Source organism: Diadema antillarum, unplaced genomic scaffold (genome assembly GCF_040938485.1).
Source record: "Diadema antillarum isolate AM-2024a unplaced genomic scaffold, OU_Dant_1.0 seq00000956_RagTag, whole genome shotgun sequence".
In the NCBI taxonomy this organism is placed as follows: domain Eukaryota; kingdom Metazoa; phylum Echinodermata; class Echinoidea; order Diadematoida; family Diadematidae; genus Diadema; species Diadema antillarum.
Window position 1 is genome coordinate 50,162 of NW_027271804.1, and position 27,592 is coordinate 77,753.

The following is a 27,592-nucleotide window of genomic DNA, read 5'->3' on the forward strand; positions in this document are numbered from 1 at the left end:
GCAAACACCAAACTGACCGATAGCTCGAGTAAGCAATAATTATATTATAATGATCGGAGATAGTGTAACGGTGCAGGGAGCACTTGTCTACTTTTTCTCGCCTGGCGCTATACACTGTATATGATGCTGGGCCACAAAGTTGAAATACTTCTTTATATTATCATTGTTGCCTGCATACAAGCATTATAACGGAACACGCAGCTGTGAAATGCATTTCCTAATACATGTAGACCAGGCGAGCCGATACAAGAGGGGATGTAACGTGATGCAAAGCATAGGCCTTAAGTATCACTGGAACTCCTGGGGAAAAGAAGTCTGCGTAGTCACAGGTGTGAATTGGTGAAACTACTAGTATGCGTGACAGGAGGTTTGGCTTGAAGAACAACTTCCGGCGGCAGAGAATCGTTATACATGTACCAGCCATTGCAATGTTGATACACAGGGATGTGCACGCAAGATAATAATATTGACCTATTTCATTCCTCTCAGTATTTCATAAGACCGACGAGAGCATGTACAATGGATTCTTCTCGTGTTTTGACACTATACCACTAGAGATCGTTGGAACCTGCATTGTTGTGGAAAGGAAGATGCGTATAAGAATGGACACTGTTTACGTGAGGGATTTTACTATACTTAAAGACATCAAATTCCCTCATCCACATCAATCCGCCTTTATAGCTGGTCCCCTGCCGTTTCTCCACCCCAATGCCTCCTTTCTCCAAGATCATCCTGATCCCCCTCCCCCCCCCCCATTTTCTCTCGACCCTCTCTTTTTCTAAATATCCATTTCATAATAAACGCATTCGCCACATTAGATAAAGTCCGAAGAACTCAGAAAACATGGCAACACTGTTCATTGGCACGTGCGTCACATGACAATATTGACATTAATGTATCACAAATCTTCAGACGTGTTAATCTTATGTATCAATGTATCACAAATCTTCAGACGTGTTAATCTTGTAATCTGCAGAACGTGCACAAGTAGAGAACATGCATGTATAACACCAAGATAACACTGCATGCTTATTTATGAGTTCTGGATGATAGCCTACATGCACAACATGTAAACAGTACAATATCTACCTTTGTGACGTTACCTCTGCGAACACCTCTTGTGTTGTTTTTGACATTCGGTTCCAGGAATCAAGCGAAGGAGGCATGTTCTAGTTGAAACCATGGTAGAAACTCATCAGTGATCTTGTACATGTGAGTTGATGGCTGTAACACTGTCGATGTCGATGCGAAAAGGCAGGTTGAGTGCGAACTGCTTGCTGTGTGTTGGCGCGCTGTCTGTCTGCAAACTCGTGTCGTCTGCTTCTAGCAAGCATCAATGACTCTGTTCACTAGTACTTCTTCAACAACGGTACTTCTCAATTCTGTCGCTTAATTCAGATCAGAACGTGGCAAAGGGTGACAAGAGGAAGAAAGATATTTCGTAATTCTACAATATATGAGAACAGTCATGAGTCTGAGTACAAAGAATTCATGAAATGTTTATCAGAAGCCGAAATGTTGGCATTTCAGTTTCCAGAGTATACCAGGAATCTGAGCTTCGCATCGAACTCTGCAGAAGAGCTGCGACCTAAATACGCGCGTATGTTCGGGCTGACGGGCAGGTTGTCTCGCTCTTCGCTCCACAGCGAACCCTCTCCGTGGTGGGTTAGTCTCTAGTGTTGTGTTGACCTTTGTATACTTATAGATCCTGTTTCAGGCCATCGTAGCTATTTACAGGATGTAGGCATGGGTGGACGAGGAATATGATTATGTAGTAAACGAACAAATCAGGCATAAATCTGTACATGTCTTGCAAAATGTTCAGCTCACGAAATAAATCTCCACCTTTCTTTCTTTCTCTATCCGTCTGAATTATATCTTCCTATCCCTATGACCCCTTCGTCTGTCTGCCTAATCTATTTATCTATGTATCTCATACACTATCTTCAAGCAATAAACGTGTATCCGGTTAATGTATTGTTTGATTGATTCCTTTCATTAACAGCCATAATGAATCAGCATAAACAATTACAGATGATAATACTTTGGACAAGCTCATCGATCTGTAGGAAAACATTTTCGAGTAAAAAAAGCAACAACCAAAAACATACAAACCGGAAGTATATATATATATATATATATATATATATATATATGTGTGTGTGTGTGTGTGTGTGTGTGTGTGTGTGTGTGTGTGTGTGCTGAAACTAAATGTGTAAAACATTATACAAACCCCAACTACAGCCGATAAAAGTTATTAGTGTGGTCTAATATAGTCTTTTGTTTGGAAGGTAATCTTGATTGAAATTTGAGGCCGATGGTACTGAGAAAGTCAATGTTAAACCAAGTTGCTCCTCAAATGAAATGAGCGCTTACCTTTCTTTTTCCTATTCACTCACACAAATCAACATAAAAACACACTTACAGTGTGCACAATATGATTATGACGTCACATTCATTCCTTCTGTACTGACTTTGCCTTTCCGGAGGGGGAAAATCAGAAGATGGAATTAATGTTATCTCGATTAAATGCTTTTAGCTTGAAATGACTAAAATGTGGAACGATAATAAGCAAGGTTGATATTGCCAGGTTCAATTCCCCAGCACCTAATGCGGTCATGTAGAAATAACGATTACAGCTTGCTATTCGCAATACTTGGTAGATTAGGCTGCGATGGTGTCAAGTCTTGAAAACAAAGTGCGCGAACTTTTCGCAGGTAAAGTTTAGTTTTGGCTCAAGTCGTCCGTGCTTGTTTTTGTACGGAGAGTTTTTTTTTTTTTAAACAGATAAACGGTGTTTATGTTCGTATGCAAATACCATTATAAGAAGGTTAAACCGTACTGATAAGGTACTAACATAGAGAGCGTCGGATATTTCACAATGTACTAATTGCAAATAATATTTTGATCACATTCATTACAGTACATCTAGCTATTGTAGAATATTTCCAGTTCATACATTGATGATACTTTCTCATTATGAGAGCTGTTGCTGAACTTTCAGCGGAAATGTCATTCACCGCAATGTTGTTGTTTGTTTTGTTTTGTTTTTGTTTTTGTTTTTTTTTTGGTGGGGGGATATACTGTAGAAACATACGATTCTCCGTAAAACACATTCCTTAAATTATATCTTCAGTTTTTGTTGAAGATTGGATAATGAGCTTGATTTGGGAAAGCATGCCAATTTCCATCTATATCATTACAACATAATAATGCAACAAGATGTTACAACTAATATCGTTTGGTCCATTCTAAATTCCGAGGAGACGTAAAAAATAGTTCAACAGTTATTTTGACAATAATTCTGCTTTTCGAGGGTTCAAAGTCCGAAATTCTGTCACGGCGTCCTATATTTGAAACAAAACACAGCAAACAATCGTAAAGTGATAAACATAAAGCTAACAATATCTTATTGTACCTTGCTAGCAATATCAAAATAGCCATTCACGGCCGAGTTAAAAAAAAAAGACTACACATTTGCAAGCAAACACATACATAAAGATACAATAATTACTACTTTTGAAAACAGTAGTAGTCTCTTTGTCCTAATTTTGTGTTCCATCGTGTTGTGTTTGTTTTTGTTGTTGTTCTATGCGCGAAATACAAGCTCGAGCACAGTACAGCTCGTTCTACGTCGCGCAGAAATAGCACGGGGTACGGAGTAACGCAAGTATACACCTTAAACGAGACTATTTCAAGGCAACATTGTATGCAAATGACTGCTAGGTCAATGCAAACCTGCCAGCTTATTAGCCTGTAATTTCAGACCCTATTACCTTATCGTGACAGCCAACAAGGTCGTGTTCGCAGCGATAATGGTGTTGTGCTTGTAAGTGTTATTATTAATTTCCTTATCTACTCAAAGGGAATGCTTTTGAACCAAGACTGCATTAGTATGAACTGTGAAGTTACAGATTTGGACATGGTAGGGATTTGAAAAATTGACGTTTGTGGGCCTGAGACTAGGAAAAGTGAATTTCGGAGCGTAAACAATGGGGTCATCGAACTTTTGACGCATTTCTGGGAAGAAACCGTGCATAAAAGCAATACGTTACTGACCATGTGATATGTTGACCTTGCTGATATTGACATTATGTGTACAATTCTGTAAATAATGTAAATAGTTTGTTTACCTGTTGGTTTACATCCAATAAAAAGTTTTGTTTTTGTTTTGTTTTTGTTGTGCTCGTGTCCAGAAATGTTTTTTTTTTTTTTCCCCAGACGTCGAATGCAAAGTCATCCCTGCCTGTGGTATGTTCGTGTTTGTGTATTCAACCTTTCAAACTTTCCATTTTATTTGATTGTTTGCTATTGCTCCTGCTACTGCATTGAAGATCAAGAATGCACGCGAATGGACAATGGTTTAAAATTTAGTGATTGGTATTGATGATGGTGGTGTAGTGGTAGCAACACCTACTCTCACTAATTAATTAAGGTCGTATACACTATAGGAAATGAAGACATCGAGCACTCCGAGCTGCGTACATTGTAGATTGGATGGTTTATTAGATGCTCTGCACCAAGTTGTGGGAGCCAGTCACTGATGGACGATGAAATTGTGATACACTCTGCCTTTTTTACACAAAGAGCAGTCGGTATTTATACATGTACAGGAGGTGACTCACCTCTCTGGTATCAGACAGTGAAACAAACAAGTGGTCAGTGTTGACAAGCGGTTACCTTGGAATTGTTTTGAAGAGAACCAGCGGGGAGGATTAATGACCCACAGAGAGAGGAGGAGAGAGAGTGAGAGTGCATGTGTGGAAGACAGAGATCAGAGGTCGGAGCGGAGAGAAGGAGATTGTGGAGGAGAAAGAAGCAGAGAAAAGTTGAGCTGCTACAGTAGCTCCCCCCTAGTGAGCTTCTCGAAAGGTGAAGGAGAGATGTGAACGATAGAAAATGTAAAAGGATGCAGCGAGGCTAGAGCACATGTAGAAATTATAAAACGTACTGAATGGTTTGGAAAACGTACATGCTAACATTCGTTATGTTAAATTTCGTGAACCGTTGTAAGGCATGATACGCGCTATGTAATCGTATACATGACAATGCCAAAGTGAACGTGGTTCGAGAAATGCAAACGAACAAATGTCAATTATGCTGAATCGTTTCAAAGCAATGAACTTATCAAATTGTATGCGTCATTTACAATTAAAATGCATGGGATATGGTAAGTATGTTTATGAAGTACTGACATGGCCACACAATAATTCCGTCAATTTACATGCTATTCGTTTCAAAATGACAATACAAAAATAATCACTGGTAGTTTGACGCGTGTCGTTGTAGGCAGTGTTTATAAACCGTGTTATCGCATATCGAAAGGCAACATAGAAATTTAGAGAATTAAAGCATGATCATAGTACAATTGAAATGTGCAAGGTGATGCTGACTTGACAGACATGATACAAAATGTAAATCATGATACAAACGGTGAAATGAGTGTCCAACACAAATGTCCTGTATATATGACTGAGTCTTTTTATCGCTTGCGATTATAACGTGCTCGGGTAAAGTCCGGCTATCGCGGTTGACGAAGACTAACTGTAGCCAGTAGGACGTACGTGGTGTGAGAGTCGGGATGAACGGATGGTCGATGTCGATGTCAGATTGTCAGCCATCAACGGTCTCTCGACAGGACAGTGAGTCGCCTGGAGATGTCGTGTTGATAGTAGGCAAGCGCGAGATGGCCAGCGGCAGCAGCGAGTCGTGCCGGTAGAAGCCGATGCGCGATGTGTTCGAGGTCGAGCCAGAATTAGGCAACTTTAGGGCGATCGAGAGTTCGTGGCAGTCGATGCGGCAACGGTCGGCGATGTCGAGTCGTATCGTGGCGTTGCGAGAGTTTCGCGATTCGTATCGCGGTGTGTCGTATCGTGTCGAAGCGACAGCTGTTGAGCAATTCGTATCATATCGTGTCGAGAGTTCGAGCGATTCGAATTGCGTCGTGCGGTTGAAGGCGGGTCGTGGATGTCGATCGTGCGTGCCTGCCGAAGGAACCGTCGAGGCGTGCGGCGAGTGAAGTAGACGGCGGCCGGGCGGCATCGTGGCGGGCAAAAACATGCAGCGTGCCCGTTGCGATGGCATGTTCGAAGATGATTGGCGTTAAAGTGTCATGGCGGGCGATGTCGTCATCGACTGCGTTAGTGACGAACAAATGATGAGCGTAAGTGCCGGCGTAAGTGGCGGGGTCGAAATCGTCGAATAGAATGTCAGTTCGTCATGGGCGCGATGAATTTCCCCGGCAGTAAGCGGAACATGGTCTATAAAACCAGTTGAGTCGGGGATCAAGTAGCCCATGAGATGCGTGGTCGAATGTTGAAATCGAAGTGTGTCGGTGATTATGGTAATGAGTGAGCGAGATAGGGGGAAAGTCCTTTAGGTGAATGAATTGACGGTAGGTACGTCGCGGGCCGGTCGAGTGCATGTGGCAGCGGGCCGATGACGAGAAAAAGGAGCGATCCCGTTGATGCAAAGTTGAGTGGTGCATGTCCAAAAGCAGATTACAGTGATGCAGAACATCGGCTCCGAGAAAGGGGAGATGGACTTAGGTGATGAGGAATGTCCATCTCAAGGTGCAGAGAAGCAGTAGTGTCGGCAGCCATTGTTGAGGCAAGCTTGGGCGTGGTTGGAGTTGATGTCGTTGCCGTCATGATTGCTGCGTTGTTCGTAACACGGGGTCACCAATTTAGTGATTGGTATTGATGATGGTGGTGTAGTGGTAGCAACACCTACTCTCACTAATTAATTAAGGTCGTATACACTATAGGAAATGAAGACATCGAGCACTCCGAGCTGCGTACATTGTAGATTGGATGGTTTATTAGATGCTCTGCACCAAGTTGTGGGAGCCAGTCACTGATGGACGATGAAATTGTGATACACTCTGCCTTTTTTACACAAAGAGCAGTCGGTATTTATACATGTACAGGAGGTGACTCACCTCTCTGGTATCAGACAGTGAAACAAACAAGTGGTCAGTGTTGACAAGCGGTTACCTTGGAATTGTTTTGAAGAGAACCAGCGGGGAGGATTAATGACCCACAGAGAGAGGAGGAGAGAGAGTGAGAGTGCATGTGTGGAAGACAGAGATCAGAGGTCGGAGCGGAGAGAAGGAGATTGTGGAGGAGAAAGAAGCAGAGAAAAGTTGAGCTGCTACAAAAATTATTGTTAACGACTGCTGGAATTAAAGGGATAAATCATATGATCACTGTCTGATATATTACTTTGTCCCGATTTCAAGTCCAATACACAATCGCAACCATAACATTATATCATGTACAATAACACAATTGCTCGTGGAATATATCATAACATAGCGCCCATTTTGTTTTCACTTAGCTTGTGGAAAGAATTATAGCGAAACAAAGAACGCTTTTTTGTTCTCACCTTTTTTTTTTCTTTATGAGCAGCAGTTTGGAGTTGGTTACAGTTGTTGTAGGTTTCCCTTTTTCTGGGGGACTCTTATATACAAGCTATGTTTTTGGCAGTCCCCTCTTTTTCCACCAGGCTAATAATGTTACCGTATCATACAAACAATTCACGTGCAGATGTATAGGCCTAATAAATTGAAATACTATGTACTCGGACAATCACGTTATGTTCACGATTGTGTATACTCTTTTGGTGGAAATATATAATAATGAATGAAATCATATCAAATAAAATCAAATTTAGGCCCTAATAGTGGCTTACATTTGAGTCTTGTTTGGGCATAACTGGAAAATGCAACAACAGCAGAACAGTATGTTGTACCACGATAATGTTGTGACGCTATTTTAATTTTAATTTCATCGTTGCTGCATGCACATAATGAAAGAGCCACCGGAGTAACCTCCTTTCAGAAGGCAGGAGGGGGAGGGGCTTGATAAAACATTACCCCCCCCCCCCTCCTTCTAACATAATGTTGGTATTTAAGGTGTCTGGGGACTTGGTACTCTTCATCAATGTGTTATGAAATTCTCTACATATTTTCTTTATATTGCTCCATCTTTATGCAGCCTTAATTCTTACCAATATTCACAAAATTTCACCGATGTGTTCTGTTATGAGTATTTTCTGCATTCGCTGAAATTTACACGTAATTATATTTGTGACGATTCTCCTTCTACTAAAATATGATGAAGCCGCAGCTTAAGGGCAGTGAAATTCGTGGTCTTCAAGATCATCACACTAAGGTTTGGCGAATGAAGCTTGCTTAATAGGGGTTTTCTACGCCAAATCGACTGGTATGTCGTTTTGGTACTCACGGGGAGGTGAACCACCCGGATATTCTAACTGCGAATTTTTTTTTTTTTTATATACCTCTTATTCTTTCAGAACAGGTGCTAGGAGAAACAGCTTTTTTTTTCTTTCTTTTTTTTGTATATCTGCTACATAGTAAGGAATGATGTAGTTTTGTGCATCTGCTTCATAGTAAGGAATGATGTAGTTTTGGTTGAGACAGGGATTCAGATTTTAATTTTGTTGTGAGATAATTAGAAACCTCCTTTATAAAATATTAAAGAGCATACAATTCTAAGAGGAACTCCCAAGTTTATTTGAGGCAAAATCGGTTTTCAAAAGGCTGAGATATCCAAAAACAAAGAGGTCGTAATAAAAGGGGGGACCCCACCATTTATGACGGCCAATTTCTTTTACTTTGCTTTTGATATTTCAGCCATTTCCACACCGATTTTCATCGCATTAAAGGGATCGTACGGTTTTGGTTGAGACCTAATTTCGGGTTTCTAACATTTTTGGTGAAATAATGAGAAACCTCTTATGAAATATGAAAGAGCATGTAATTCTATGAGGAATTCAACGTTTATTTGATGAAAATTGCTTTGTTTTACTGTGCTTTTGGATGTTTCAGTCATTCCAAACCCGATTTTTATCAAATAAACTTTGAATTCCTCTTAAAACGGTAGGCCTATGCTCTGTACTATATATCATAAGTGTTTTCTTGGTATCTCCCAAAAAGTTAAAAGCCAAATTCTCATCTCCACCAATACTGTACCATCCCTTTAACTTTGAATGCCTCTTAGAATTGTATGCTATCAGTATTTCATATAGGTGGTTACTAATCATCTTGCAAAAAGCTTACAGCTTGACTCTCCATCACAACCAAAACTATATCATCCCTTTAACCTTTACCTGACAAGATACAGCGATAATAAAAACAACGAAAAGAGGGAAATGAAAGCGAAACGATAAGAGTAATTATTCATCATTTTTATTTATGTCAAAGCGAAAGAGTGGAACAGTAAATGTTCATCAAGACAAGCTACTAGGTGTTTCAAAAAACATTTCCCACTTTTGATCATTAATAATTCAAAAACTATTCATTCGATAAAAATATCATTGATATGAGTAATAGCTGGATAGTGTACAATTTGGTTGAAGGTAATTTGCACGTGAAAGCATAAATCAGTTTCAATAAATCTAAGATTGATTTTGAAGTAAGGTTTCAGATTTTGGTCAAATTTTAACCCTCTGCACAAAAATTGAACTTCGCACAGGAACCAATGATGTGTATGTGAGTGTGTGCTGACAATGGCCCTGAACAATGGACATGCCTGAACCACCTGTTGACTAGGCGTCAGTCTCGCGCTCCCTGGCACATGAATGTGTAATCAATAATTCATGTGGATTGCCCTGGGCACTGCTAGTCTGAATTCATGCATGGTAAAATGCTTGCAAACACCACATTTCATTCCACCTGGCAATTATTTTCAAATTTTGCTTCACATATCACTAAATTTGGGATATAAATAAGCATAAATGATCTTAAGTACCTCATTTTAATACAACTGTCTACTAATTAAATAGTATGACAAATTTTTCGTTTTGATAAAAAGAGATCATTTTTGGTAAAGAGTTCAGCAGCATTTATCATAGGGGCGATTTGTTTCACAGTAGATTTATTTAAGGCTCCATATACACAAGTGTATATATACTCTAATTAATTTTCTTTACTTACTGTCACCACGTTTACGATAGAACAGAAGGTATTCATTGTAATTTTGTTTTTTCAGAAGTAGGGAGAGCACTGTCGCGACTCAACGACGCAGTATCGACAGGCGTTTGACTTTACACAGATACTGCCAGAGGCTGAATAAAGACTAGTTGTGATAGTGGAATTTCTCATGAATAAATAATGAAGCATTCAAACCCTGGCCATTGTTCAGGACCATTGTCCGGGTGTTAACCACACACTCCCATACACACCCATTGACTCCTGTGCAAAGTGAAATTTTGTACAGAGGGTTGAAAATAGAGCAAAGTCTGGAACCTAACTGTGAAACTAATCATGGATTTCATGAAACTTATTTATGCTTTCATATTTAAACCACTTTCAACCAAATTGTACACTATTCAGCTATCACTCATATCAATGACAGTGTTATCTGATATATAGTTTTTGAATTATTAAGAATCAAAAGTGGGAAATGTTTTTTGAAACACCTAGTATTAGAACATTGGGGAATTTTCGAGTTTCATTTTCAACTTAAAACATTAATACTGGACACAGTCACATTAATATGCATATTAGATTAATCAATGATGATGTTACGACCTTATACATCTCTCATTTACTGGCTTATAGGTCTTAAAGGGGCATTCCAGATGATTTTCATAATTTCACATCCTGTAATACATAAATCAACAGCTCCATTTATAAATTTGTGGAATTTATTGCGGTCCTTGAGCAGAGAAATTAATACTCTGAAAACCCAAAGCAAATTACACTGAACAAAGATGATGACATAGGAGCCTCACATATTTCAGAAATGTAGCAATGTAATTCCATTACAATACCACATGATCAACAAGTTAACCTGTGTAGAATTTATGAATGCTTTCTTCTTTTGTTCTGCTTCCTTGAGCCCTTACTCATGCATTCTTGTTGTGAGGCTGTCATGTCATCATCCTTGTTCATTATGAGTGGTTACAAATTTTGAAAACACTCCTATTCCTCATCCCAATCACTACAAATTCTGAAGCTCTGCACCCAGTGTAACCCATTTATAGTTGTTCATATGCAAAAGTCTGAAAATCATCCAGAGGTCTCCTTTAACTAAATTCCCCTTTCGACACAGATGTTCTAGAAGATGTTTATTGTAGAAGTTTTCATTCTGTAAACAGGGGGGGGGGGGCATATATTTGCTGAAAAATAATTTGACCAAAAATAATTTTACGATATCATTATGCCACAAACCAAAAGGAAAATTGCGTGGTAAAGATACATCGTCACTTTGAGGTGAAATCATTTGATCGTGAGCGACAAAACTGTCACGCAGAGGAGTCACATGACAATATGAAAGTCACTGTCATGTATCACGTGACGAGGTCTACGTAAGGAGCCCGTAGAAAGGTATCTTCGGTGGATTTGCAACATTCAAATCATCATGAAGAAACCGCTACACATAAATCACGGATTTGTGGAAAAGGCCAGCCTTCTGGAGTATTCAAACCCGATGGATATTTTTCGTTGAAATGACCTATGGCAATATTTTTTTTTCCATCCATAACCTCCAGTATAATATAGTGTACAATATGCTCAATGTATTTCTTTATTACGTGTATTAATTGCAATGCACTTTTCATGTCGTATCGTTGCGATGTAACTATTGCTATAGGGAAGCCTCAGGAAATTGACATGAAATGCTTTCTTTCAAAGGCATGCATAAAACTTGAATGTTAATATTGCTAACAGTGACCACTGTGCCGGACGTCCTCACGCTGATATTTTTCGACAATCTCAGTCCGTGGGCCCAGATTTCGTACACTATGCAAACAAACAACGCAAGATGGCGCTATTGCTCAAGAGTCCATCAACTTCGGTTGACGATTACGTTGTGGTTGGGGACAAAAACAGTGTTGGAAAGTGACAACATTCTTGTGCTTGTTGACACGATTGAGATGAAATAGAAAAAATAAAATGTTTAATAGGATGCTGAATACAAGTTCGGACTAGAATTTCGGGGGGGGGGGGAAATACAATAATCATGTTTAATGTACTACTATTGTCAAATTCATCATTATCATGGTCATCATCATCATCAGTGGCATTAGCATCCGCAGGATGACCCAAAACATCACACACGAAAATGCACACAAGTATACACACATACACAAACATGCGTGCCCACATGCTTACCGACACAATCATTACAGGCATACACAGACAGACGGAGAGACATACATTATTATAATTCTGTACAATGACGGCAGTTCACACAAGTCCAGTAAATGTTCTTTGACTAGGACCCCGTTTAAAGTGAGTGAAAGGGCCGGGCTCGGCCGCGGCCGAGCCCGGCCTTCATTTCACTGTAAACGCGCAAAAGGCCAAATGCGGTACCAAAATCGGTCGCGCATTTGGGCCAAGCTCTGTAGGTAGTCTCGGCCGCGCCGAGCCGGGCCTTTTCTCATTGTAAACGAAAACTGGGCCAAATGCGGTACCAAATTGCGCCCGGCGCGCTCCCAATAATAGTCGTTTGTTTACAATCAGAGCGCCACTACGACAAAATATTGAAAGGTTTGAATTAAAAGCCCGGGCCGAGCCCGGCACAGTGTGTAAACGGACATAATTGCTGGGGCGAGTACCGCAATTAAGGCCGGGCTCGGCCGCGGCTCGACCCGGGCTCGGCCCGGCCCTGCACTGTAAACGGGGTCTGAGTCGATACATTATTCGAGAATAATCACTTCTACCATAAAAATAAGGTACATCAGTCTGCGAGGTGTTTCATCTCCTTATATCTGTACAGCTCACTCCACCAGCTCGTGCGTTTGGGTATAGTATATTTCTTATAAAAAAGAAATGTCGACCGGCATGTAACATTTTATTATAGTAAGTACAATGATGATGAATTTTATATAGACAACAACAAAAACCTAGGGGCTGCAAAACACTCCTGACTATTGACTTACGCAACAACATTTTGTGAAAGGGAAGTAAGTTTGTCACGAACTGCAAGACTGGAGATAGTCGGATATTGCACTAGTAAAGTCCCTTCAATGCTAATTACCCAGATCATGCTCCAAACGGAAATCACCAGTCATACAGTTTAATTACTGTCTCGTATATCACATTGTCACATGAAGTTTCACTTCAGATTGCGATGGCGCCGGGTATTTTACATATTTAAAGGGGAGTTTACACAATATGCATGTGATTTGATTTGATTCATATTTGATTCATATTTAAATTCATATTCATTCATGTTTAAATCACTATTCGATTCATATTTGATTCATATTATTATTTGATATGAATTGAATCATAAATATGTTTGTTGATTCAATTAACTTCTGCAGCAATTAAATAGCAGGACACAGCAGTGAAGGTTGAGGAAAATCGAACGATCTATTCAAAAGTTATAATAGTTTCAAGGTTTATGAGGCATTTGAAAGACAAAAAAATTACAACAGTTCGTAATATCATCATGGTAATAGAAATGGAGTAATACATAAAGAAAATGTAACGAGAACTCTAAACATTTTAATTTTCTAGCATATTATGAAGTAGCACCTGACTTATCCCCTTCGGAAGACAAGTTAAATTACACTATCACAAATTGAGGGAATGTGTACTCTAGGTTTCATGTGAAGTGACATTTTATGCAATTCTCTTTGCATTTTCTTAACAACGTTCCTTTCTGTGACATCACAAATTGTTGTAGCCTTCTTATCAAGCATCATACGACAGCACATGAATTCAATGAAAAAAAAAATGGAAGTTACAAATCTTAAAATTTTGAATGGGTGATCTGATCCCATTTCCTCATCATACTTTGCTAATCTGCTCCCCTATAATTTCTGCGTTCACTAAATCTACGTCATAATTATGTTTTAGGTCAATCTCGTTTTAATAGTTTTATGTCACTTCTTATGAACGGCTTGTTCCCCAATCCAGCTCGACCGCGAGAAGGGCGACAGCGAGCGCCAATATCGTCTGCACTCTTTTCGCGCCCTTTTGTTGATGAACGTGTAGATGAGTGGGTCGAGGAAAGTGTTGGTGTAACCGAGGAGCATTGTGAAGACAGCGAACCAGTGACCCTGCTTGACCCGGATGTAGTCCGAATGAACCAGGAGGTAAGGCGTCCAACAGACGAGCGTTGTAAGAACTAGAAGGGCTCCTGTGCATAATTATTATGGGGAGAACAAAAAGAAAATGTTTCGAACTGGTTATCGACTGTTGTTTGATTAATTTTTCAAAAAATAAACCCATCGAAATTCCAATAATGACTCCGTCTGTATTTTATCATGTTCGTTCCCACATTGATTATTAAGAATAATTTGGTCTAATGAAGATAGGCTTATATACGATTGACTATATCTGTGCAGTTGACATCTTCTGCGTTGAATACTTCTTGACATCAAGTATATCGGATGCAAATTAGCCCCCAGGACTGAGTTGCAGAAGAAATGAGAAGTAGCACGCACCAGCCGGCGGAGAGAAAGTCTAACAGAGACACTCTTCCTTGTGTTTCAGGCGGGCTATTTGAATGTCTGCTCCTACGCTTTCATTTTCATTTTATGTTTTCCATGCTCCTGAAGACTTTTTTTTTTTTTTACACGAGTATGAAGTGTATACTATGTTCACAATGTATTAAGTGCAAGAAGGGTGTGCATACGAGAGTTTCGACGAGTTTGATTTGAAACAGCGATACGGAGTCAGGGCCGCTACAACGTTGCTTCTTTATTCGCTGAAAATTGATCGAAACTTGTGTAAAATATAGGATGAATATTTTGTAAGGCTGGTGGTCATTCTCACCCATTAAGGCGACTCTCTTGTCGGCTGAGAGCTGGAACTGCCTAACTTCTCTCGTCTTGTAGTCTTGCTCACCAGTCGCTGCGTCACAGTCTTCCCAGCTTGTTGCGGATACTTTCCGGGGAATCCCCGAGCAGGAACCGCTCAGCGATCCGTCAACTTCGCACTGAACGTCGGGTTCATACGGATGTCGCTTGCCGTAGTATTCTCCATTTGCCGAATCGTTCGAGCTGTGTCGATATTTCTCGCTTGGTGACGTTCCGCGCGGGAGACAACCGCGACGCTGTTCGGCTGGGCTGTCGTAACCGTTTGGCAAGTCTGAACCCTGCATCTCCGGTAGACGCGGTAAGTCTAGACGGCTTGATGACGTCGTCAAGGGTGACGCGTTGCCAGGGGTAAATGATGTAGTTTTCAAACCGCGCGACGGTCTTCTGCGGCCCTTGCGATGCAGCGGTGGCGGCGGAGGGGCGCTCTCGCGCATGCTGTAAGAGCGGAGGAGTTTCTGCTTGGTCCAGATGAAATAGACAATGGCAGCGTAGCAAACAGCCACCATGGGAACAGCCAAACCGAAGATGAACACTACGCAGGCGTTGCGGAAAATGTCATGATCCCAGCGAGGAGAGCAGTGCCACGTGTCCGGCGAATAGGCGAACTCGGAGAGGACACCCGCCGAGGGCAGCAGAGCGAAGGCGAGGGCGCTGCACCACGAGACTGTTACCATGACAACGATGCGGAAGCGGTTGGGCGGGAAGCGGCCGGAGTAGACAACGATCAGAAAGCGGTCGAAGGCGATGCACAGGACGGTGGGAAAGTTGGTGAAAGTGAAGAGAACCGCGAAGAATCCATTCATCTGCATGCATAAAACGAGAACAGCAAACACTGTATGCAAGCAACGGTTCCATGACATTTGCTCCGGTGACAATTGCTCCTTTGAAACATCTGCATGCTAAGCCAAACATGAATTCTACCTACAAACATGACCCTAACCATAATGCCAATATTAACATCAAACTAAACCTAAAACCCTATCACAACCCTAACATAAGTCCTCGGAGACAAATGAGACTGGAGCAATATTCGCAGGAGCAAATGTTGTGTCACCGCAAGCAACACACTACAACTTGGACAAAGTCCCAGAGCCTTGCCATAATTTCATTGTTCTTGATCTAGATGTTACTATCAGAAAATATTTATGTTCAAACACATATTTGTTGGGTACTTTAATTAAAGTTTCAGTTTACGCCCATTATACTCTCAGTGTGTTGCACGTCTACCTAGACATACGTATTCCTTGCGAAAACTCAACTCCCTCTTTCCCCCCCCCTCTCTCTCTCTCTCTCTTTGCCATATTCTACTCTATACACTTGTGTTTAACATTGATGTTCATATCTATCTCTCGTTGTCTCAGTTTCGTCACGTGTCTGTGTCAGTCCTTTGACCGTTACTATTGAGGTCATTCTTGGTGTCTGTACGAGGTCTTTCCTCTTCATGTAATGATGAAGTTGCTGGCTCTCTGCAATGTTCGATGGTGATTTCTTGAATGAGGTTTGCGTGTGTTTCCTCCTGTTCATATCTCCCTGCCCCCCCCCTTCTCTCGCGCTCTTTGCTTTATTCTGGATTCAAACTGCCAACTTGACAACACATTAAAAGCAACAGATAGCTTCACTTCGGGTCACAGCTATGTCAGGTAAGGCTAATGTTTAGTTGAATGTAGGACCTACTGTATTTTATAGAGTATTTACCGATTATAACAACATTTCATTTATGATTAGGGCAGAGGCCCTCTGTTCATACGGAATCTCCTTACCCTAACCCTCCCCTAAATCCCTCAGCCCCATCCTCACTAGTCACTACCCCCCCCCCCCCTTTATGTTCTCAGACGTGCTCTACACCATACGTCTGTCGAATCATCGTTTACCTTTCTTTGCCTGGGAGATTCTAGAGAGGAATTCCTTTTATTCTCTACAATTGTCCTCGTCAATTTCAATGTCAAGTTTTCAATCTAATTGTATTCATGCATTTTCTTTTCTTTTTCAAGAACACAATATATAATCAAAATTATAACAATAATATAAAGAGTTTGGTAAACTTTAACTTTTTACTATAACATATTAAATCTTACAAACATTCGAAGAATCTTTCAAATCCAAGACACAGTAGGTAATTTCATTGTCTCCATCATACCACAATTGAAACTCGCAGGGGCCGTCCAAATAAACATAATAATCATACTCGATGAGGTGGCTGCCGTTTTCACATAACAAAACTAAATCTGTCCTCTTGGATTTTACACACACACACACACACACACACACAAATGAGCAAAATAAGCGCAACATACAAGAGGGGGAGATTATGAATAGCCTGGTTTAATTTACTTGACAGGAGAATAATTGATAATTAACGTGGTTATGCTCAAAATAATAGTGATATAAGAACATGACTATGCGTTTCTGTATAATAGTACTAATAGTTGTTGTCAATACCAGACATCATTGCATCAAGGGGTCTCAAAACTCACCAACGGACCGGTTGGTTTGAGCCAGCCTTACCCGCCCCCTTTCACCATCGCAAAGTAGATCAAAAATGAATTAAAAAGACAGAGGGAATATCACGACATCAGACGTAATTATATAAGGCATTAGCTATCCCCGGGCACTGCCCCCAATTTCCGTATGAAAATCTCCCCCGCGAGTGACTATAGCTGATGGTTGGTGCCTTCGTGGTTATAGTATAGACGAAGCTGATTAGTAGACCATAAGATAGTGACAACTTAATAGAGGAAAGAGAGGCTTTATTAGTCCGACCTGGTAGAAGTACCCGTCACCTTCCGGAGGAAGATGATAGAGGAACCGGCTGGTTCCTCCAAGGGGGTATCACACAGGGCATACCTTCTTGCTTCCTCATAATCGTCATACCCAAATGTAGGCAAATAATTTGAACTATCGACCTGACCTCGTCATTCCTTTTTACTGGTATATTCTATTTCAAGCTGCAATGAACTTCTTTCTCCCTTTTGTCGGAGTTTTGTGTGTGTTTAATTCGTTTGTTGCCACGTAATGCTCTATGTTGCTGAGTTGATGTTGTGCTGGTTACAGCCTTCGAGGATCTCAGAAGGTGTATCCAAGATCGCGTATCCAAGACGAGTAACTTGCGTCTGAATAGATCAAGACTGCTGTCATTTTTTTTTTAAATTTCATTTCGATTTCATTCGTTGCTTAACATTACACTTGAATGTCTTCATAATATAATATATCTTTGAATCGTTTTACCTGAATGATCCAGGTCCCGTTTAACACAACTTGTTATCAGTAACAACGGTCATATAAACTTTATGACAAATCTGCTCTCAGCAGATCAGATGCAAGGATGTCAGTAGCTTAAACAACTATCGTTACTTGTTATTGATAACAAGTTCTTTGAAACGGGGCCTCGAAATGTATATTCAAATATACAAAATAGATATACAAAACATAATATCACCTGTCATTAGTACACTTAATAGATATAAATGGAGATCTTTATATATATATATATATATGATATATAAACTTACGCACACGCGCACACAATCATGCACAACACCCACAAACGCGCACGCAAATGACTTTAGAAAGTCACTGATCGTGTATAATGGGTGAAAGTGGTCATCCCCTTTACTTTTGAACTACTTGGGGGCAGGAAGACTGCACTTCGTGCTGGTTTTGACCACAAGGAACAATCATTCTGAAGAGCAGGTTAATTATTCGTCTTATAAATCATTCTCCAGCCTTTACTTAATACTGTGAAAGAAGACCCCGTGGCAATCATATCTTATTGCTGTGAGGGCCCCCTCTTTGAATCTACTAAACACAAACTATCTAAAAACTTTCAAGTCCACTCTTTGTATATCTTTAAATTCTTCCTTGACTCTGGGTATTGCCTTAGATAGAGGGCGATTTCAGTACGAAAGGGGCGAGCGGTGACACGACGAACTTATGCGTAGCCTTCGGGCAAGTTGTCAGAATTAATTGCTGCACTACATGACAACTTAATTCCACTGTCCTCACGGGAGAAGATGGTCCGGAAGTGCTTGACCCAGACAATTTACTTCCGGCTGACATTTTCATGTCAAATTCGCGTAACATCATGTTATGCTGTCATGTAGAAAAAAAGACTGACTAGTGCATACGTGAATACTAGGCCTACTCTTCCATATTACTGCAAGAGGGCAACTCCGGTCCAGTCAAAATAACTCTAAAAACGAAGAGCAAAATTCCATGGGCATAACGGCAAAGATTCGGCCAAAAACTGAGAAGAATTTGAAGAAAGTTATGAGTACATGTATTGACAAGTTTCGCCAATTCTAAAAAAAAAAAGTTCTTGAACAGCAGATATATATATATGCTAATGAGTGAGCTCATGATGTCACCACCCAATAACTTTTTCAAGTTATTTTGTTATGAGAAACGGGCTGTCATCTCATCAAGCATGATAATAAATGTACAATGTATGTTTTGTTCTGATGGCCTCTGCAACAGTTTTCAGCTAAAAGTATGTTATGAAAGAGAAAATGCAATGATAATATATTGTCTTTTATTCAAAAGATTTCTTTGAATATTTGTGATATCCTTTTTTTTCTTTGAAAATAATATTTTGCTCAAATTTCTGTATTCTTATTGTTGATTTTTCGTTTGTATATTGTATTCTTGAAAAAAGTTGCTGAAATAAATGGAAATTGAAATTGAAATTTTTCATTGATCGTGTACAAAAACTGACATAAAAAATCAAATCTGCTACAATTCTATGTATAAAATAGAATGATATTCCTGGCTGAATAACATCTAATCAATGATCAGTTAGTTATATTAGGATTTCAGACTAATGGCATAGTTGCGTTTGAATAAAAAAAGTGGAAATTTCAAGATTTCCAACAAACACGAAATGAACACACGTTGTGGTTGTTTTTCTTTAAGATGTTCTCTTTCTCTAAAGAAATTTTGGCATGGAGGTTACAAGATCACGATTTGAAAAAAAAAAAAAAATGTTTTTGACACAAGATATAAAAACAAGTCATATACCGGTACATATCAGGCTCCAATATCGTGATAAAAATTTAAGGCGATGTACGTGATTAAACATACACACATTCACGCCCCCCCCCCCCACACACACACACACAATCACACACAGAAACATATGTATATGTATATGTATATGTATATGTATATTATGTATATATATATATGTATATGTATATATATATATATATATGACCATGGAGGTAAATTGGGAGACTTTTGTACAGACTCAAAGGACTGGCGGGGGAGGGGACATCTCTTGTGGCACGCGGGAAGGAAACCGTCCAAATCTTCTTTCCTGCTGATTAGCCCATTTAACGTCCCGTAATATGATGCGATATCTTAATTCAACAAGCCCCTTTTTGTTGTTGTTGTTGTTGTTGTTGTTGACGTAACCCAGCAATAGCGTGGCCATATTTGTGTGTGTGTGTGTGTGTGTGTGTGTGTGTTTTAAGGACATTCAAGAAGACTATAAACGACATATGGAAAAGGGAAATCCCTATCGTTATCCCAAAGTTACGAGGATTTTACATGTAAATCATCGGCAAATAAGTTCTTTTTATAATCATTGTTTATATCTTAGGACAACACAATTCCAGTACTTTTCACTTTAACATATAATATATACTATTTCTAAATTATTCGCGATGCTTATCCTCTGACAATCAGGAAGACAAAAATCGAAAAAGTTCCGACGTACTTTGAATGATGATTTCTGCACACTATTACTTTGATACAGCAAAAAGTTATACCGCAAGTTGTATTACACTGCGAGAAGCAACAAGAAGAAGGAAAGGGTTCATCGGACTTTGAAATTCATCATTTAGTGTTATTTTCATTATGCCATATTGATTATCATTATCATGGTGTTGATCAGGACAGGTTACATGAAAACCAAATTAGAGACAACAGCTAAGACCAAGTAATGAAATGTGATTAATTCTTCCTGATAATCAAAACAAATAATTATGATCAATCCTAATGACAAAGACAATGCGACCAATTATCTATCATAATAATCAATCGACTGTGATTGATAATGATGATGATTTAGAAATAATCATAACAGTGATTACGCTGAGAACTTTTATATCTCAAAGATATATGATGCAACGATTACTACTAGTATTTGACTCATAGTACACCATACCGAAGGCAGTATGTTCAGTGTTATCACTACCCTGAAAGGGAGCCCTCTCATTATCATCAACCTCATCAGCTTACCGGGTACCTATCTAAGCACCCTTGATCAAGAGCGACATCCTTAGTTTAACACTAAGCATGCTCGCGCTGGAGAGGATCACCTGTGAAGGTCCAGGGCCGCATCCTCCGTTACCATGGTAACGCCTCAAAATAAGAGGTGGGAGAAAAAACTGTGTGGTTTTACTCCGTATGACAGTGAAACTTTCTTTACCTTGCAGAGCATGGGGTTCGTTAAAAGTAGCTCTCCGCCGTCGAAGATGGAGTAGAGGGCAAACGGCATGCTGGTCAGCGTGATCCCTAAATCGGCAACGCTGAGATTGAGCACCAAAAGGTGGTGCGGGATGCTCCTCAGTACGCGCAGGCGCAGAATGGTTGCTATGGCAATGATGTTGGCGATCAGCGACGTCGCCATGATGATGGCCAAACTGTTTGCAAACACAGAGGGAACAATAACAACATAGATCGGTCACGTGTCATGATCTGACATGCTCATGTGACAGGGTCAAAGTCGTTCGTATTCTGTATGTACGTCCGTTATGATTTCACATGCAAATTAATATTCTATCTTCCTTTACCATTACCAACGGTAGTTCTGGGCACAAAGCCCCTCACTCGAAATGTTAAATTCTTTGAAGATTGAGAGGAAAGAGAGAGAGAGCGAGAGAGAAAGAGAAAATGAGAGCGCGAGACGGGTTAGATTACAAAGTTGACACGCAACTACACTAACCATAGTTTCTATATGATCAATCTGTTTAAATTTTTCTTTTTCTTTTTTTTTTTGACAGCCTCAGCTTTTCTGAGTACAGCACTGTATTCATAACCACATGACATGCAACACTCACGTGGAAGGCGTTAGGTGTTGCGAACACTGAAGAAGCTGTAATCGTTTAATTAGTGCAATCAATCGTGCAATGAATACAAGTCTATAATTTTCATGACTATTTTATCGCTATTTAAGCTTTAGGCTGTCTTGCATTGAAGGCTCCAATATTTGCAATGGGAGGCGTACTAATTATACTCTCGAAGGTATTTCTGCTCATGTTGTCGCACATTATTGAACGTCGCATGCTTCAATTTCATCAGTTCAGATCACTTCAGCTCAATGACATTCATTTCCAGCAATTTCCGTGGAGGTAGAACGTTGAGTGGTGGAAGACTTCACGGTGCCCCACATATTCTTTCTTAAAGGGGAAGGCTAGTAACTGATCAGTGGGAATCAGTGGAAATGCTGGGAGATGATTGTTCCAATCCTTATGGGATTCATTCAAGAGTTCATTGTATATGTATTGTTGTGTGAAAATGATTTGCTTCAGAACGATCTCATATTCAAGTAATGTGCAGATTAATGCTCCGTCACTGACCAGGGACGCTAACCTGGAAGCATTAAACTGCACATTACTTGAACATGAGACCATTCTGAAGCAAATCATTTTCACACAACAATAGATATACAATGAACTCTTGAATGAATCCCATAAGAATTGGAACAATCATCTCCCAGCATTTCCACTGATTCCCACTGATCAGTTACTAGCCTTCCCCTTTAAAGGAGACTTCCGGACGGTTTTCAGATTTTTACATTTGAACAACTATAAATTAGTTATACTGAGGACAGAGTTTCGGAATTTAAGATAATTAGGATGAAGAATAAGAATATTTTCGAAATGTATATTCAATTGCCATAAACAAGGATGATAACATGGCAGGGTCACCATAGAAATGCATGAGTTAGGGCTCAAGGAAGCGGAACAAAAGAAGACGGCATGCATAGATTATACACAGGTGAACTCGCAAAGAAGCAGAATTGTAATGGAATTACACTGGTACATTTCTGAAATATGTGAGCCTTCTATGTCATCATCCTTGTTCAGTGTAATTTGTTTAAGGTGTTTCAAAGTATTGTTTCTCTGCTCAAGAACCACAATAAATTCTACAAATCTATATACGGATCTGTTGATTTACGTACTACATGATGTAAAATTTATGAAAATCATCTGGAATGCCCCTTTACTTGGGTATGTAGGGAGTGGGTAGGCCTTTTTCAGCGCCACATAGGCCTACAATACATACCCAAGAAAGAATACATGGTGCACCGCGGGAAGACTTTATACCACTCAATCAATACACATAGGTACAAAATATCAGTCGTTTTGTAACCGAGAAAATAACTGACGGAGCTAGGTATAATCTAGCAACATTACCTCCCATAGAACTTATGATGATGATGGTACATTCGGATTCGTATAGGCCTCTTCTTTTTTAAATGTCAAGTGAATGTGTAAGTAAACTATAATTATAGCCCGATTTCCAAAGGTATACCTTGCGGGGGTGGGAGGTCACGGATGTTTATTTGTTTAGTTCTTTATTACTTGATTTTGTTTGTTTCTGTTTTTATTGTTGTTTTTATTTTGCTGCCCTGTGAACAAATCGTTGAAAGGGATGGTGCAGTTTCGGTTGAGATGGGACTACAGGTTTCCAACGATTTTAGATGATGATTTTTTTTAGATAATGAGAAACGTCTTATGAAATATGAAAGAGCATATAATTCTAAAAGGAATTCGATGTTTATTTGATGAAAATTGGTTTTGAAATGGCTTGAATATCCAAAACAAACCTATTCTAGATGGGACCTACCCTTTATTAGAATCGATTCCTTTTACTTTGTTTTTGGATATCTCAGCCATTTCAAAACCAATTTTCATCAAATGAACTTTGAATACTTCTTAGAATTGTATGCTCCTTAACATTCCATAAAGTGGATTTTTAAGTATCTTGCAAAACGTTACAGTCTGAATCCTCACCTCAAATAATACTATACCGTCCCTTTAAGCTTATTTCCTGGTCATTTATTCCCCCAAAATGAAACAATGTCTGGTTGTGAAGCAAAGTCAAATATTTATTTATACGACATTTCGAAAACGCTTTTGATGCCGGATCGGGAGGTGATTTTTGCCATTTGCAGCCATCGGCAACAACAACAACAACAGCAGCAACAACAACAACATCATATAAATCTTTTGTTCCCTCTGCTTTATCGATGATACAATCGACTGTGTTCCAGAGATAAATAGTGTTAACATAATTTCGGACCGCTTGTACATGCATCTCTATTAAGTTGATATGACTCATAATGACTTGACTGTACCGTTTACTACTTAAAATGCTATTTAAGAGACCGTCGCTTAGCATTCAACATCCTGGGATGATAAAAAGAAATAAATAGCCATCCCGCCCCTAGTTTAACCTTGGGTAACAGCCAATTTCGCAAAAAAAAAAGGTAACAAAATACCTTAGAGAAATTAATCGCAAGACGTTAATTAACTTTTATAGCGACCAATATAAGGGAAGGAAATGTGGTACATTAATATACAGCCTAACTTACCGCATGATTAATCAGTTACATAATACCGTAGACGGGCAATAAAAATAAAAGCAAGATTCAAAATACGCGTACAAGCATTTATGAGCTCTGGGAAACATTCGCTGCAGATTGCGGCTAATGGCTAAAGCTGAGATATCGTCTTAGAAGTCAATGGCTGCATTGTGCAAGACGCCAGCTAAGGACTAAAATAACGTATAATGATATGTTAAAGTCACAAACACATCAAGCTAAATTTTACATAATGTTGTTGTTCATTACTTTGACCATTGCCAAGGGAATGATAATACGCTGACAAAGTTAACCTGAATAAAGCTAAGATTAGTCTTTCATTATTCTCCAGAAACAACCTCATTTTGCATTTAAAAGAACTATAATTTCTTTTGAATGTATGTTGTTGTTTTTCGTGGGGGGGGGGGGGGGTGGTATTCAGCAATATATCGCAAGAATTTAAACTCCGAAGCGTATTCGCAGTGCACTCTAATTTTCTTGAAGAAACATCTCTCACATTTGTTTTCAACTACAGTTCGTTTTTCCGAAGGTTGGTTATTCCGAAATATACAAATTTCCTATACACAGAGGTTCGTTAATTCGAAAATGAAAAAGGGTTTGTTATTCTAAACATTTGTGACGTTATTCCGATGGTTCGTTATTCCAAAGATTCGTTATCTCGAAGAATCATTAATCCAAAAACGAAATAAGGTTCGTACTTCCGAAGGTTCGTACTTCCGAAAGTTCGTTGAGTACGTACGCACCTCTTTTCATTTTCGGATTGTCTAACCTTATTTCATTTGAGGAACAACAAAATTATATTCATTTTTGAATTAGGGAACCTTCGGAAAAAACGAATCTTATCTCATTTTCTGATCAACGAACCTTTGGAATAACGAACCTTATGGAATAACGAACCTCCGGAATAAAGCCACAATGTTATATAGGATTGACGAGCCGCTATGTTCGGATTAACGTTTAGGTACACGGAATTAGGGGGATTCGGGTTAATCAGGCTTCGGAATGATTAACCTTATTTCATTTACGGATTAAATGAACCTTCGGAAAAACTACCCCTCTTTCATTTACAGATTAATGAACCTTCGGAATAACAAACAACCCCACCCCTCCTCCACTGAGTAAGGGGATGTTGGAAAGCATTAACTTTGTTTTTCTCACCTCACACCCTCAGCGAGAATTAGCCACACATCAGGCAAAGTCTGGGTTCCGTTCCCGGTGGTCGTTCCCGATGCATTTTCGCTCGACAGTGAATTCGTCGACGTCATGCCATCCAACCCCATTGTCATCGCTCACAGCATCCTTTTGAGACTCGACGTCGATCTCAAGAAATCGCAGTGATGCAGCCTCTGTAATGATGTGAGATGTTGAAAGTAGGACTGTTTTCTACTATATTATAATTTCAACCATAATATCTTAGAAACAAGAGAAGTTCCTAACAACGGGAAGTTTGCCCGAGACTTGTTCGATAAAATTGAAAGGCAGATAAACACAAAATGTATTCCGGCTACTCGAGTATTAGGAAATATCTAGTTGGATGACATGTATTGTATAAAAGTGGCATTTGAAATGCCTTGGTTCTAAGCTGCGCAGCAAATCAAAATCCATAAATAGCGATGCATAAACAATTGGGAATCTATACATGTATGTACGTATGTATGTATGTATGTGTATACAAGCATTAACTATGTATTTATATAATATGTATGAATATATATATATATATATTATATATATCATGAAAGCTTACAGCAAAAGGCGCTAAATCCACTGAAAATGATGGATTAAGCGCCTTTTGGAGAAAATGTATATTTATATATATATATATATATATATATACATATAAATGTGTGTGTATGTGTGTATGTGTGTGTGTGATGCAACACCACCTTACTTGCACAGATCCTGACAAAAAAGTACACAAACTGTACAGTTGTACAATTGCCTGTACTTAGTGCTACTATAATGTTAGGCAAGGAAGGGGTGGGAGGAGTGGGTACTGCGGAAATTTACTTTTCTAAAAAGCTTATGCATATACAACATTTACTTGAAGCAGCACACTCCAAAGCTACAACAGGATCCTGAAAATATGTAATGAGCGTTCGGCGAAAGAAACATATATTGTTCTCTTCGCCAAAAGGATACAAAAAATATCCATCTTCACGGTTTCAATGCTACGAAAAACCAGACACCTTGCATGATATTTCGAGACATGGTCAAACAAAAAATAAAAAACGGGGCAAAATGATGAGGCAATCACCGTAATGAGAGTTTATTAAAGGGGGATGGAGTAATTTGGATGGAGGTAATATTTTGCTCCCCCTCAAGGCCCAGTGCTGTCAACAAAGCGACCCTCGAATCGCCCGCTTCTGCGCGAAACAAAGGTCTGAGCTTCGACGAATTCTGAGGACGAGTTTGAAACGTCCCCCTATTCCCTACGGGAATTAGTGGAAGAAGGTATCAAGTCCACACTTTTTGTTTTCGAGGAGGCCTTAAGATGGCAATACTTGTTCAGGTGACTTCTCATGCAAACCTGTTGATAAGTTTTTAGATCTTACCTCAGATGTGAGGATGCTACTCCTGTGAAATCACATTATGGTGATAATGACAGTGTTTATGGTGCAAATGATGCTGATCACCTATATTTGTGATGTTATATTTTATACACAGTAAATAATCATAATAGTAACATTGCTAATAGCTATTAATTGCGATGCTTATCTTTTTTTTTTTACGATGACGACAGAGGTGATATCATTTATATCAATAAAAATTATAAAAATGAAAATAACAAATGATAACAATTTTCAATGGAAATAGTTGTGGCGGCAGGCAAATGGCAGTGCAAACAATATGATCTTTTTTTTCATATACACAGTAAGCCATTATTACTAAATGGAATGGCTTATTGTTAAAATGAAAGAAAAAAATCATATTTAAAGTCTCTTATTCAAATTAATAAGCCATTTCCATTAAATGGAAATTTCTTGTAAGAATTTTGGAACAAGGCCAGGCGTGCATGTATAAACTCTACGGGGATTTTTAGAATCTTTCCGGAAATGGGTGAAGTTTATTTTACGCGTAGGCCTATAGCGTGACTGCATTACGCAAAGAGCCTAACTATTTTGTGGTTCTCATATCAATGAAGCTCATTATTTTCTTATTAATGGCTTCTTGCCATAAATTCCG

General features: G+C 39.3%; 1 protein-coding gene across 1 annotated transcript; it reads right to left on the reverse strand.

Moving 5' to 3' along the window:
• Window positions 1–13,860: 13,860 nt before the first annotated feature.
• Window positions 13,861–25,686, reverse strand: LOC139741828 (G-protein coupled receptor moody-like). Its single transcript, XM_071652408.1, has 4 exons — window positions 25,565–25,686; window positions 21,227–21,440; window positions 14,756–15,602; window positions 13,861–14,117 (listed from the first exon to the last, which is right to left on the reverse strand). Exons 1-4 carry the CDS (start codon window positions 25,684–25,686, stop codon window positions 13,861–13,863), a joined length of 1,440 nt encoding a protein of 479 aa, XP_071508509.1.
• Window positions 25,687–27,592: the final 1,906 nt, after the last annotated feature.